This window comes from Coffea eugenioides, chromosome 3, assembly GCF_003713205.1.
Source record: "Coffea eugenioides isolate CCC68of chromosome 3, Ceug_1.0, whole genome shotgun sequence".
Classification (NCBI taxonomy): domain Eukaryota; kingdom Viridiplantae; phylum Streptophyta; class Magnoliopsida; order Gentianales; family Rubiaceae; genus Coffea; species Coffea eugenioides.
The window spans coordinates 45,934,609-45,950,131 of record NC_040037.1 but is presented as its reverse complement, the minus strand read 5'-3'; the positions used below and the strand labels follow the sequence as shown (position 1 = coordinate 45,950,131).

General features: G+C 33.9%; 1 protein-coding gene, 1 long non-coding RNA gene and 1 pseudogene across 3 annotated transcripts; 2 read left to right on the top strand and 1 right to left on the bottom strand.

The window, feature by feature from the left end:
- Positions 1-4,454: 4,454 nt before the first annotated feature.
- LOC113767138 lies at positions 4,455-11,683 on the bottom strand. 2 transcript variants are annotated; one of them, XR_003467873.1, is made up of 8 exons: positions 11,593-11,683; positions 11,420-11,466; positions 10,912-10,961; positions 10,280-10,335; positions 9,851-9,914; positions 6,053-6,115; positions 4,834-4,896; positions 4,455-4,733 (listed from the first exon to the last, which is right to left on the bottom strand). It is a non-coding gene; the product is annotated as an uncharacterized LOC113767138 (long non-coding RNA). The 2 variants fall into 2 exon arrangements; XR_003467872.1 differs by lacking the exon at positions 10,280-10,335.
- On the top strand, positions 6,383-7,424 carry LOC113767136 (annotated as a pseudogene).
- A 399-nt stretch (positions 11,684-12,082) lies between the features above and the next one.
- On the top strand, positions 12,083-14,226 carry LOC113764843 (endochitinase EP3-like). The gene is made up of 2 exons (XM_027308861.1): positions 12,083-12,538; positions 13,563-14,226. Exons 1-2 carry the CDS (start codon positions 12,130-12,132, stop codon positions 13,973-13,975), a joined length of 822 nt encoding a protein of 273 aa, XP_027164662.1. The 5' UTR covers positions 12,083-12,129; the 3' UTR covers positions 13,976-14,226.
- The last annotated feature ends 1,297 nt before the right edge of the window (positions 14,227-15,523 follow it).

Here is a 15,523-nt window from a genome sequence, read left to right as displayed (position 1 = left end):
TAGTTAAAAGAGGATCAATATGAAAGGACAAAGGAGATACAAAGAAGAAATTATCTCTAGGAATAGGTATACTAACGGGTGCCCAATTCAAGAATGAATTTATTGTCTAGATATTGCATATTGTACTAAAGCTGTAAGTTTAATGATTAATTTTCGATGAGAAGTAGTAACATTCAGGTTGAACCGTGAGATTGGTGATAAATTTTTCGATAAGAAGCAACAATTCAAGTGGAACTTATTATCCGAATGGCTGAAATTATTAGTTTTGTTTGCACAAATTTTCACCTGATGTGTGTATACTGTGTCAAATTCCATTGTCCAACAAAAGCCAGAAATGAAGAGCGGAAGCAACACATTAGCAGGTTGATTCCAAATTTTGGACTCTCAAAAGAACAAAACAGACAGAATGGGTATAGTTTGCTACAGATTTTTTGTTGTAGTAAGAGGTTTTGCTCCTTTGTAAAGCTTATGTTCCACTGATAAACGGGAAGATGTTTCATTTGCTCAAAAAATAAAAAGAAAAAAAAATCTCTAAAGAATTGTTCAAGGATGGCAGTTTTCTTTGTTTTCTAGAATTTCAGACTTGTATATCGTCAAAATCCATACAAAAATTAATGACCATATGTTTTCAACGAACTAGATATTTCAAAACGAATTTTATCCTTGAGTGCACTAATTCTTAGTTGTTTAAATTACAATTCTCCAAATGATCGACTATTCATGGATTTTGAATGTATCTAGATGACATCACATTGCTGAGAACATATATATAGATCCATGAAGCTGAGTTATGGAGTAGCAAGTTGAAATTCTTATGGCTAGAAATTTTCAGGGAGACTATTCAACAATGGACTTCTGTGAGCTGTGCTTGGCTTAAGCCACACTTGCCGAGAGAGAGAGAGAGAGACTACCAAGCTGCTGCTACAAGCTGTAATATCATCCAAACCTATCACATTTCTCAATTCTTTCCTTTTTCTACGGAAGATAATAAGCTTCTTCCTTTTTCCCCCTTCCTCTTCTTCCCAAAAAATGGAGAAAATTGCTATTGGATTTTGATGTAAGTGATTATAATTTATAAGCGTGGTTTCCTTTTGATGGGGTTTTGATATACATACAAGTTAAAAAATTCGAAATACACCCGTTTGACTGCAAGTATACAGATCAAATTAGTAGTTTAGGGCATGTATCAGGTCGATCCCACGAGAAAGATTGAACAATTATCGGTGTTACTAAAATTTTTCTATTATTTAGACTATCAATGAAATATACGAAATGAAACCTACTGAACTTATGCAAAATAACAATTGAAACCTCCTTAGGTTATGGTATCCCTAACTACTCATGTAAATGCTATATTTGGATCATTAAGTACTACTATCTAGGCTAGTTATGGTGTAATTTTCTTATGCATATGAAACCTACTTTCGTAGTGAATCAACTATACTTATAACTAATCCATACCTATTCTCATGGTTATGAAATTAGTTACAAGTTCATTTCTTCAATGAAATTACGTGAAATTAATCACTAAAACCACATAGGTGCACCTCTACTCTCGTGAGTGTACTCCCTATGTTTAGCACTTCTTGAACCAGTGTTAATTCTCAATTTTCATTGCAGAAACAACACCTTAGATAATCACAATCAATGGTACCAGATTAATTATGATTGAAAGAGTTAAAGTGCTAAATAACTTGCTCAAATCATAGCAATCAAATAGATAAATAATAAACACTAACAATCATAGAACGTTCAACCAAACCCAAGGCATAAACTTTAAAGATACATAATAAACATGAAATCCAGAACTTTCATATTAATCATGTTTAAAAATCCTATACAAAAGATAAAGAGTTGGAGAAGAGTAACCCATGTCACTTGAGCTTCAACTCCTCCTTCTTCATCTCCATCTTCATCCTAATCTAATCAATATACAAGAGTGGATGAGCTATACTACTCTACACTAAACTAATCTAACACTCAGAAGATGAAAGAGCTACATTTCTGCACACTCCAAGTTCTCCCGTATCTCTCCTCTAATCTTGCAAGTTTTTGGCTATTTAGTGATAAAAGGTGGTCAAGGAATGAGGTTTACACCTCCCTTTTACAGCTGGTAATGTTTGTCACATGTCTAGCATTGCATGTGACTTGTTGGAGGTGAAATCAAGTTGTCTGTGTACAGAACAGCCTTTTCTGACCAAAATCCGGCCAGAAATTCGGCCATATATCCGGCCAACTTCCGACCGGATTGCTACAGTGACCTTTTGTGCAATTTCTGTTCAATTTCCTGCTCTGCTCCGATTTTTTCTCAACTTCAACTGAACTTTTCTTGATGATAAAAGCTGATTTAACTCTTGACCAAAACATAAAACTTGTATCCTTTTGAGTTAGATTTCCAATGCATGAAGAATCACCTCATTTGAATTTGTGTAGGCTGAGAAATGACTGAAATACCTTTGACTGCTCGATGCCCTATTTCAGTTTCGACCAATAGAAATTAGCTACTGTAATTCAACTTTTTGACCTGAAAAACCTTCAAACTGGATTCAGATGTCTTCACCAAAGTTGTCGATCTATCTCTTATCTTCAAATTGGTTCAAGAATCATTTCAATCCGATCATTGGAGCTCAAGTTATAGCCGAAATACAAAGTTGTGTCAAAGCTGTCAAAATTCACAAAATCCAAGTAAAATGTAATAAAAACCTCATTTAATCACTTAAAAGCATTTTTCACCAATTATAGCCAAAATGATTCTTTTTCTTCCAATAATATAACCAAAGTGACTAAAAATAACATAAAATGTCATTCAAATAAAGCGTAAATTAGTCACTTATCACCTTTAATTTAATAAGATAATAGTGAACATGAGGAGAAAATGAACTGATTTTTTTTTCTTATCTTAATTTTTAGACAAGGAGGTTTGCCCTGCCAAATTGTGAGCATATTTATTTTTTCCAACTTCTTTGTCTGCAGAATTGTCTTTGGACAAGAACAGGACAGAAACGAAAATTTGACTTTTGACTCTAGTTGTTTTCTGAACACAATTACTTACTAGGGGCACCAATTTGATATCTTGACTAACAATTCTTTTTTGGAAATACTGTTTATAAATTATAGCACTGAAATCCTGAATGAAAAAAGTTCAAAGCATTCGATTTGTTAAAGATTCAATCTAACAGGGGCACTGCAGTTATATTTTTATTTGGTTCTATGTAGTTATTTTACTTGGTACTATTTGATTTACAAGTACATTATGTTATTGTATTAAAAAATTAACATATGTAAATTAAATATTTCATATATATTTAGAATATAATATTTTGTTATGAAGTAGGACATGATGCAAATGGACATGCCAGTATCCCCAACAAACACGTGAAGTGGAATACTATCGTAACGAGTACTAGCAGAAGCCACATAGTTTTGTCATTCATGATATGCAAGTGGCCTAATTAGGATGCGTTTGATAAAAGTTAAGTGTGAAAATTGAAGTCTAAAATTTGAAAATTGAAATTTGAATCCGTTAAATTATTGAGTTGTTAAGTATTAAATCTAATATATTTGAGTGCATATCACATTCAATGATAAGTGAATAACTTATCACTTAATTTTGGGAAAAAGTTTTGCCTAGAAAATTCAGTGACAATTAATTAATTCAGATGTTCAATATTTGGTTATCAAACGGTCTGAATATATTAAGATTTGAATTAATTAAATTTAAGTGTTAAATTAGATTATCAAACAGGGCTTTAATCCTTTCTTAGCTTTTCCAAAACTGACTGCCACTTATATTGCTATGTAAAAGTGTTTCTTTTCTTTATCATTAACCTAAAATTATTCTAATACAGGTTCAACACTATTTTATTTCATGAATTGTAACTGACAAATTGATATGTCTCATATTTTTGAGTGCTTAAACTCAAATGCAAGTGTGAATGATGACTAAAACATAGTTAGACTAAAACATAGTTAGGCAAGTTAATGTATTAATGAGCACTAAATTAAATGCTGTAGACAACTTCAAGTCATAAAAATACACACAATAGTTGTGACTTGTGAGTCTACATTATTCAATTCCAAAATTATTTATATCAATTGATCAAAATCAATCTTTCACAAATACCATTCTAGAAACCAAGAACAAAAATTCCCACTTATTGACACTGTCAAAGTCAATGCACGAATTAAAGTCAAACGTGATTTCTGTTTTCACTCATTAGTCAACTTAAAATTTTTCAACAACTCTCCCTTCTTCATACAAGCTGATCCATTTTCCAGTTCTCCTCCCTATATAAGTACTAGGGTCTGCTTCCCACGCAAGGCGTGGGAGCTTTAGACCTGTTAGTAAGGTTTCCAACCATGCAAAAGTAGTATATATTAGTTGATAAGAGCAGATAAGTATTGATAAAAAAAAGATGCTTGGTTAGCACGCAAAAGCAATATACATTGGTTTATAAGAGCAGCTATGTACTAATACAAAAGATGGAGGTACTGCAGTTGATTCTATAGTGAATATTTTCTCCTGAATGATATCCTTTGGCTAAAGAAAGTTATTCATACAGAACTATATTTTGCTGTAAGATCAATGAGATCAGTTAAAAGGAACTTATCAATGCAAAAGAGGCAATATAATAGAAACTCAGAATAGGTGTATAATAAACCTTTAATGGAAATATCACTGTCATTGACAATTTGTTGTCTCACATCATTCAGAGAAGCCACGACAGCAATTCCTATAAGAGTACAAATGAATGCATTTGAGGCAATATTTTAAAACAATTGCTAAAGTAACATTGGCTAACAGCACCAACAATGAATGTTTTCATGGCAAACCTGGTGTACTTTGTATTGCATCTGAAAGATAATTATAACAATTGCTGCAGATTGGAGATTAACCTGCTGGATAAGAGTAGTTAGTAAGTAAGGACACTTAGAAGATAGAAAAGTGTTATATAGTTAGGCAAACGAATGTGAATTTTGTAGTGTATTGGATTGCAAGGCTTGATGGAGATATTGCAGTTTTGAAGAAGAACCTAGAGAAGATAAACAGAAGCAAATCAAATTCATAGTGAAGAAGTATGGGTTTTAAGCAAGTAAGACACGGTATATTAATTGAAAGTAATATAAACTTGCTCATGTATTGAAGAGTTAAACAAAGAAATGTTGAGATTTCCTTTAGAGTCCCCAAAAAACTATAAGTAAAACAATAAGAATCGCTGAAAAAAACACAGAATCGCTGAAGATGCACATATGGCAAAACTATAAGTAACAAAGAACAAAAAATGGAGAAATGACAACAAAAAATAATGAAATTATTGTTCTTAACATGTTTATGAAGCTTTGCAATTGTAACATTAGAAGAATTCAATGTAGATAGCAAAAAGAAGAAAGAATGCGTTAGATTTATTAGAAAACAAAGGAAAGTCGATCCAAAAGAAAAGGACACATTTTTGGGATTATAGTAAAACTTGCACTTGCTTATACGATATGCAAGCGTTTAATTGCTTAATTGCTGAGCATATGAACCACAGAAAAAGAATTCTAAAGATAGGATAAAAATTCAAGTCAATTTGTTTTCGAAGTTTCATTTGCAGTTTGTCTTGATGTGTTTGTAATACTAAACATAGGACAAAGCTGTGAGTGAGATGGTGTGTTCTCTTGCAGAAAAAGAATTCTAAACATAGGACAAAGCTGTGTTTTGCAAATGTAGATAACTTAGCAAATACATATTTTAAGAGTGAGTGAGATTTACAACAAATGTTGAATAAGTTGAGATTTATAAATCGTTTTAAGCTTAACAACTTAAAAATGATATTTATCACATATATAATTTTCCTAAATTTGACCCATTTTTGACATTTTCTAAAAACCTTATTTTCTTGCTAGTTGAATTTCTCTATACTTCATGTGTAATTCAATTAAAGATGCCATACAAATGGAAAAAAAAAAAAAACCAGTTTCACAAAAAACACAACTCTGCAGATAGTAATGAGACCGAGAGTTATTCTGAATCCCTTAAAAAAGAAGTAATAAAGCAACAAATTGAGGATACCTTAATAAAATGTTGAAATTGAAAAGGCTTGAGATATTTAGATGCTCCAGCTGTCTTTATAACCTGCATATAGTATAGAAATTTAAGTATTGGAGTGAGCAAATCAGAAATGTCAAGTAAACCACAGCAAAAAAAATGGGTATAGAATTATAATATCACAACACAAGAACTTCAGAAGAAGCATCCTTCAGCATACTAAGAATCAATAAGACTCTAATCTGCCTAGAAAACCTCAAAATCCATCAAAATAGAAACCTAGACAAATCAATACATCGCAACAGTTGACATTTAACAATTGAAGAATGACTCAAAGAAAAAGAAGAAGATTTCTTCGTTCATCCAATCAGATAACTGAAATAATTTAGTATTTCTGGTTTCCAGAAATCAAATCCCCATGTTTCCTTCGCATTTACCTATTTTTATTCCATTTCTTTTCTTCAAATTATTTTCTTTTTATGCTATTTTAATCCTATTGCACAGATCATCATCATACCTTATGAAAAAGCCATAAATTCTCCGATTAGCTGTAGCTTTACAGTGAGCAAGTTATCTTTCCGTGAAACTCATTCTTTTGCAGTAAGAATGCCATGTGACGAAATCTTGAAGGCTGTTTTCCCACTTCTTGAAGGTGCTGATCTGGCTAAATGTATGTTGGTTAATAAACAGTGGCGAGAGATTGCTCAAGATGATTATTTCTGGAAATGCCTGTGTGCCAAGAGATGGCCATCAATATGTAAACGGCCGCAACCTCCGACAGTAACCTACCACAAGCTTTTTAAAACCTTTTATAAGCGTCAACATCGCCGGGCACTTCTCCCTCCTAGGCTGTCTTTAAATGACTTGGAATTCTATGTTGACATTTGGACTGGGGACCGTTTAATCTATCTGAGGTAGTTCCTGGACCTACCCTCCAGAATGGAATTTGGATCCCACCTCCTGGAATCTGTGATGTGCTTAGGTATCACTTGGAGGGTTCAGGGTATAAGATGATTCTACCTGTTGAGCCAAGGTTTACCATTCCATTGAGTCACTCAGTTTCCGTATCTGTGCTTGTAGTGCGCAAGGATTCCAACAAAGTTGCATGCATAATTGACAAATCTGTGTTTGACTATATAGACCGGACAGCTTAACGGGCTCTAGCATTTGACTACCTTGATATTTCACCTAGCAACCCTTTTGTTTCTGAGATTCGAGCATGGATCTCTTTGTTATTCTTGGATAATGGCAATAATGAAGGGATCATTGATGTTTTTGGTATTGAGTTGGATTTCTGTGATGCTGCCAACTCAGAGGAAGAGGTCCTCTGGCTGCTAGACATTCTTGATTGGAAGTGAAGGGCTGGGTATCTGCTTTCTAGTCTGAACACCTTGCTGCTGAATAGAGGTGGCAAAATGGGCGGGATGGGCGGGATTTGCTTGGGTTTGAGATGGAACCGAGTCATATGGGTTTGGGCCCAACCTTACCCATATGTGTTTTGGGACTAACTTGGGCGGGATCATTTTGGGATGGGTTTAGATTGATCCCGCCCAATACCCAAATCCATTTTCTACATATTTTTTTTCCTTTAATTCATTTTTTATTTTTATATAATTTTAATATTTTTGATTTATTAAATTTCTTTTAGTTTTATTAAATAAACATGCAAGTGCTTTATATTCAAGATTCCCACCAAAAATTGGATTAACAAATAAAGGAAAAGATAGATATACATCCATATTCCAACATATATCAAGATGGCCAAGGTCCTTAGGATGTTGAATATTTATCCTTATCATTGTCCAAGGATGACATGTCTAAACTAACTGAAATGCTGGAAATTCTTGTGGATAATGACTAGGAAGACTACTAGATTATATTCGCTGGTATGACTATAAAAATTGTTAAAGATAATTTTTGAATCTAAGATTCCGTTTGGATTGACTTTTTTTTCAAAAAATAAGTTTTTCAAATACAATGTTACAGTAATATACAATAACTCAAGAAACATCCCATCCATATTAATATATCAAATATTTCAAAAAAATTTTATAGTAAAAATTTTTCATATACACTGCTACAATAAAATATTTCAAAAACACCTACCAAAAACAGCTAATCCAAACGGAGCCCTTGCCATTTGAGCCCAATGGGTACCCAAGTATTTCCCATCCTTTCCCATTCATTAATGGGTATAGTTGGGATGTGTCCCAACTTAAACCCAATACCAAATTATAATACCCATCCCGCCCAAAGTTCCTTTGGGCATGGGTAGCCCATCGGGACTTGGGACAAATTGCCAGCTCTACTGCTGAAGATCAAATCTAACCTGGTTGGTGTTGGTTCTTTCAAATCCAAAGTTTGTATATATGTTCCTGTCAATGCTCAATAAGTATCCTGGAAAGCTTTTGATGTTGATCTCTTGTTTGTAACATGCCGAGCTCTGTTTTTCTTGGGCTATCAAAGAGTTCCTGTATAGTTGGGATGTGTCCCAACTTAAACCCAATACCAAATTATAATACCCATCCCGCCCAAAGTTCCTTTGGGCATGGGTAGCCCATCGGGACTTGGGACAAATTGCCAGCTCTACTGCTGAAGATCAAATCTAACCTGGTTGGTGTTGGTTCTTTCAAATCCAAAGTTTGTATATATGTTCCTGTCAATGCTCAATAAGTATCCTGGAAAGCTTTTGATGTTGATCTCTTGTTTGTAACATGCCGAGCTCTGTTTTTCTTGGGCTATCAAAGAGTTCCTGTGGGAAGGGAGTCTTGCTTATTTGTGCTTGAAAATTTCCAAGTTCTGTGGATTAGCTCTTGTATTAGGTTATTGGATGCATTGATCAACGAAAGCTGCATTGTACTGGTATCAAATGTTTGCTTGGCATTAGCTTATGCATCGTTATTGGGTAATTAAGAAGTTTCTCAAAAAAAAAAAAAAAAAAAAAAGAAACGGAGGCAATAGTTCATGGAACATCTCCTCTTTCTTTTGCTTTTGCTTTTGCTTTTATTTTTTTGGGTAAATGTAAAACTTCTCAAGGGATATTCATAGTGGTTATTGTTTATGGAGGGGTTTCAAATGGTGGACTGCTCCTTTCCATAGGAAAAAGCATATGACATGTTGCACAAACAATCACTTAAATGCCTACAGATTAAACATTCGTCAAACGAAAAATTAGGCTGTCATCATCCCCAATACATCGTAATAATGCCTGTCTACCATTAGCGCATAATTTTCATTTAATAACATAGGCAAAAAAGCAGGCAAACAATCAAGCCTCATGAAAACTTTTGTACAATGTGCAACAGATACATGCAGGCAACAGTAAGTACTAATGAAAAAACTTACGTAGTCCACTCAATTCACAGGAAAACACAAACCAACCATAAAGGATAACCTCAGTCTTTCGAAAATAACATATCACAATCTCAGTGCAGAGAACACACCCTCAATCCACACAATGTTTGCAAAAAACCCAATTAACCAAGGGCTATGGACAAAATTACCATTGAAACTGGGGTCATGATTTCATAATTGATTCAAAAACACAATACACAAATCTATAATGTTCACTGTAAAAAATAATAGTGATCTAAGGTCATGGAACATTTGCCTTGCTCAACCTCCAAAAGCTCAGACTTTTTATCTAACCACCTAGGCCCATAAGACAGTCAATTTTTGGAAACATGTGAAAAAAAGCCATTGTAAGTAACTTATTCATTAAGAGTAGGTGTGTCAGGAATAGAAGAGTTGGGGAAAATCAAAACATGAAAAACACAAAAAAGTAGATAATTAAACAGTGGAGACAGATCAAAAAAAGGTTACCTCAAAAATTGATCACTCTATATGAACCCTATGCAATCTTTCAACATTGAATAACCAGCTGGTCCTGAAAAGCAAAATCAAAGAGTAAGTTTAATGCAAAGGCAACTTAGTGGTACAAGAGAACCTAATTTCATAATATTTTTTTGTAAAACATTCCATACATGGGAAAGATTAAAACAAATAAGCAACCTGGAACTAAATTAGAAAGATATCTGCCAAAAGACGGCAAAGGCAAGAGCTTTAATGCAAGGCAATGTAAATGAAATACATGCAAATCTTCGACCAAACTATTTAAACCTAAAATATGAACAATATGTTATAGAATCTATGACCTGCAAAACATAGAAACCAAAAAAAAAATCACGAGCAAGACAAATTATAGTAAAACTGATGCTGAAGTAGAAGAGAACTGCAGATAAGACAACATACACGAAAACAGAGAAAAAGCACCACCATACCATAATCCTGAATAGGAAATCGATGGTCTGTCAAAACAAAGAATTTGAAATTAAAACCAAAACCAACAATTGAGAAAAAATTAAGAGGCTTATGCAAGTAAATCATTGGTCTGCCACTTCCCAGATCGAAATCTGGAAATGATTCGAAAAATTACTGCAAGGCAATAGAGCTTCCAACAGCTGCTTCAACGGCAACTGGTCGTGCTCTTTGGACCACAAACTGGAATCTTGAACTTAAATCATATGCCATTGACCTATTTTTTTTCCCCCAAAGATAGCTTTGAAAAATTAATTTGCAAATCTTGATCAATTCCTAAGATTATCATAAAAAACAATTTGCAAATTTCAATAATAGGAAGCCTACAAGTGAACATAAGTACTAAAGTCACAACCTATTACCCTCAATCTTAGTAAGTATGGAACTCCTAAATTGTTGCATCCATAAAAGATAATGAGCAAAAAAATACAATTTATTGTCTCATGAAATTCAATCGAGTAAAATAATAAGAGTTCAAAGAGGAAATTTTACACAAACAACTATAAAACGAAATTACTAATTTGTAAGGTGGTTTAAAAAACATAGGGAAAGAAAAGAAGGCCTACCTCTCTGTCGAGAACATAGATCTCATGAAACTTGTCATGCCCGGACGAAACTGAAACAGGAGTAAACTCTAATGTACATAGAAATACTAACGATAAAAAAGAAAACAAAAGAAAATCATGTACGAAAACAATTTCCAAGATTGCACTTGAAGGGAACATATATCTAAATTTTCAAGTACACATCCAAAAATAAATCCAAAAAGCCAGTATATACAGAAAGACATTTATTTTTTTTTTAAAAAAAGATGGCAAGGAAAGAATTCAAGGAAAAATTTAGGGACTCATTATTAAAGGGGGAAAAAAACTTCTTTTCTGCTTGGACCACTGGCTTTCCGTTCTCCTCCTTTTGCTTGCCATTTTCTATATCGAGTTGGTTGGATGTATTATTACGATAAAGAAAATAAAAGGCTAAAGAAAGTCGAAAAAAATATGGCCAAAATGACAGGAAAGAAAAAAATCGAAAAAAATATATAGAAGAAAGTCGAGAGAGAAAAAATGCAAGTCCAACCTTAACCCTCTTGAGGCCGGAGGAGACCCGTAATACTGTAATTTCCTCTACACCGGGAAAAAATTTACATCACAAATATATACGTATTATATGTTAAAATTCGACTGGTAAATCCTCCAAAAAATCCAAAAGGCTAAAGAAGTCTTGATGATGAGAAAGAAAAAGAGTCTTACCTTGTTGTTGCTCTCGGTCAGAATCAAAAACAATAAAAACCAAAGAAAAGAAAAGAGGAAGAAGATGAGAGAAATTAGAGGATGATTGAAGGGAAGATGAAGTGAAGAGTGAGACTGATGATGAAGAAAGGAGAGAAAAAATGGGCATTTCTGACTCCTCGGTCTTCACCCCACCAGGTAATCACGATAAGGTTAAGGAAAAGAACAATAAAAGGGCACAAACATGATTAAAATTACAAGAAAGCCTAACCAAACATTAATAAACGGACACACAAATCTCCAAATTTACGGGCAAAACCGGACCACCAAGGGCATTATAGAAAAAGAAAATGCAAAGTCAATATCAGAAAATTCAGGAGCCACAAATTTCACCTTTATGCCATAATAAAAAGACCAAAATACCCTTGGGAAGAGCAGATGAAAGTAATGAACAGTAACCCCAAAACGTCTTCTTATGGAGTATAAAGATAAAGATATATACCCTTTTTTCTCAAACAGCTTCTGCCCACATCCATTTCTCTTCCTTCAAGCACAAAAATGAAGAATTTTCCAACCATCATTTTCTCCATTATGGTTCTTGTCGGAGCCATCCCACAGCTGATTTCAAGTCAAAACTGTGGCTGTGCACCAAACTTATGCTGCAGCAAATTCGGCTATTGCGGCACCAGCAACGACTACTGTGGCCCCGGCTGCCGATCCGGCCCTTGCACTGCTGCACCCAGCGGTGGTAATAATGGTGCTTCAGTTGCTGGTATTGTCACAGACGCTTTCTTTAATGGAATTGCTAACCAAGCTGCTTCGGGTTGTGCTGGAAAAGGGTTCTATACTCGATCGGCATTTCTTGAAGCTCAGAAGTCGTATTCTAAGTTTGGAACTGCTGGTTCTGCTGCTGATTCTAAAAGGGAGGTTGCTGCTTTCTTTGCTCATGTCACTCATGAGACTGGACGTAAGTGTTTTCAACAACTCTACCAAAGAGAATTACTTTGGAACTTTCTATAAAATATTTTTAGTAACTTTTCTAAATGTTGGTACAGTAATATATAGATTATTTTTCTGAACTCACACTTGGGTAAGTTCCATGTTCAAAAATTCAATAGTCCAAATTGTGTCTGAGATAGTATAGCACACTTTGGTCTATTGGATTTTTGAAACCGGATCTACCCAAGTTTTAACTATTTTTCTTTGCAATATTATCGAAGAACTTTCTACAAAAACTAAAACTTTAACAAGAAATACTTATTATTGTAATAATTTATCATGAATATGGGTGCCAATTACAACTGGATAGAGAAATTATTACTTTCCGTTCTTTTTACTTTGTTGTAGTAGTCAACTTTATAATTTAGTAAGCATGTGATTACTTACAACTTTGTAAATTTTAAATCATTACTTACAACTTTGTAAATTTTAAATCACTTGTGGTCCATTCATAAATATTGATGGCTTTTCTTTTCTTTTCTTTTTTTGGCAAAATAAACCAAGCTTCAAAAATTTTCTATTTAATTATCATTAGTTTTATTGAAGTCAAGTTCTAGTAATTTTATTATTTAGCAATTGGTGTTTTATTTCATAATTAATTGTGTTGTTTCTTATTCAATGATTCTGATAAATTATCACTAGATTATTAAGTGGAGTATTTTCTAAAAATTTAAGAGAGCCTAAAATAGTGTATAGAAAATTTATTAGATTTTTATTGTGGTGAGATTTTCTTCTTTGTTTGAAATGTTAATGACATTTTGAGTTAAGTTATTTATTCTCTTTTCTCCCACATAGATATTTTTGTTTGTGATTCTTAAATCCTTTGAATTCTATAATTTTGCAAATTAATTGTCATTAGAACTCATAAAATTTGTTTTCTACACTTTTCATTATCATATCATCCGACAATCCTTGTCTTACCTAACATCCATTTTTTCTTTTTTGGCAATTCGACAGAATGATAACTAATACGACTTCTCTATATCATGCAGATATGTGCTATATAGAAGAGATAAACGGCCCGTCTAAAAACTACTGTGACAAGAGATACACTCAGTATCCATGTGTGCCAGGCAAGGGGTATTACGGCCGCGGTCCACTACAAATAACAGGGAACTACAACTATGGAGCAGCAGGACAAAGCATTGGGTTCAATGGACTAAGTCAACCTGAACTTGTAGCCAGAGATAATGTTATTTCATTCAAAACTGCCTTGTGGTTCTGGATGAACAATTGTCATTCTCGTATCATTTCCGGCCAGGGTTTTGGGGCTACCATTCGTGCCATTAATGGTCAGCTTGAATGTGACGGTGCAAATCCAAACACTGTTAGTGCTCGTGTTGGGTATTATACTCAATATTGTCGTCAACTGGGTGTTGATCCTGGTCAGAATCTCAGATGCTAGGGTACTTCGGGAGAGCCGAAAGTGCTCGGAAGGGAGTAATATATTGAGCTATAAAGGCTTAAAACTGATTGGAAATTAATAAAAATTAGCAAAAGGTGTTTACCTTTCTTGCTCTTTGCAAGCGAAAGTTGTTAAGTTTTGAAATCATAATAATTGATTTTGTTGGTCTTGTTCCGATTTCTTGGAGTATTTACATAGGCATGTTCCAGTTTTGATCCCTTGATCATATTTGTCGAGCTTTCGACTTTGGTGTTTCACTCTCAACATGTCTCTCCATTGAAGTTTCCTCACGTCTTTCATTTACTTTTCATGTTCCAATATGCTATTGGCAATTTTAGCCGAGATGTTTCTCAAGGTATGATATTTGAGGATCATAACTATACTAAGATTATGAATTATCAAATGCAAGGGTCTAAATGCACCAATGTTAAGGCACTTAATATTGGGAGTAAACCGAAGCATCAGAGACTAAGGAACATAGAGCGCTATTATACCGAAGTACAAAAAACGTTGAATAAGATCTAATTCTACTGGCTGAAGAGACTAATTAGGGAATTATAAGGTCTTTGGTTCAATTCTGTTTTATCTTTCTGCCACCAAAAGGGCAATAACTTATCTGCACAGGCATGGTGAGACAATGAACGACGAGAAACAAATAACTTTCACTTGTAAAGTCTATGAGAATTGGGGAAACTTATGCTTCGAAAAGATTTTTTTTCAGCTCATGGTAGAAACCAAAAAATTGGGCCGCATAATAAGCCCTCGAGTAGTAAATAGACCGGCAGACAGGTTGGCTAATGTTGGCTTTGAGGCTGGGTGTATTACAATTTATGAGCCCTATAATGCATTGCCTCTGTTGGTGAGGGAGATATTTCTTTAGATGCGTTTGGGTTTCCAAACTTTCGTAGATGTCGGCGGTAGGATTTAATTAGACATGGGGTAGGGTGTGTAATCTTGTATTCCTGGGGAAGGGTTGGCCCCGAAAGTTGTACTTTTTGTGATTGCAGTAATAAAAGATGATATTATGAAAAAAAAAAGAGTAGTAAATATAGTATTTTATATTGGTATCATTTCCTATACGCTACCAAAATTTTACCAATTATAGTATGCAATAAGAACTCTAAAGGAAAAAAAAAGACTATGCATTTTATTTAGGATGCTATATTTATCAACTGGATAAAATTTGATCATTTGAGTTCTTTTCACTACAACAGTTTGATAAAATTTTATCTGTCCAATACTTTGCATGATAAGGTAAAGATCGTGCTTTAATTGTAAAGCTTACACCCTCTAAAATGTTTTTTTTAAGCCAAATGAAAAGTATGTGTAGTAGGGCAGCCCGTGGATCTAGAATGGTACAAATATCATCTGTGTTCTAACTCAAATACGAGACTGAAATAGGACTACAACAGAGTTAGGCTTTATTAACATCAGATGATACAGACAACATCAAGTTATCTTTTTTACACGCATTATATTTGTGACTTGTGACTTGTACTCACAATTGTTGCTATCAATTGGCCAAAATTTTTCTTTTCCACAATTCCC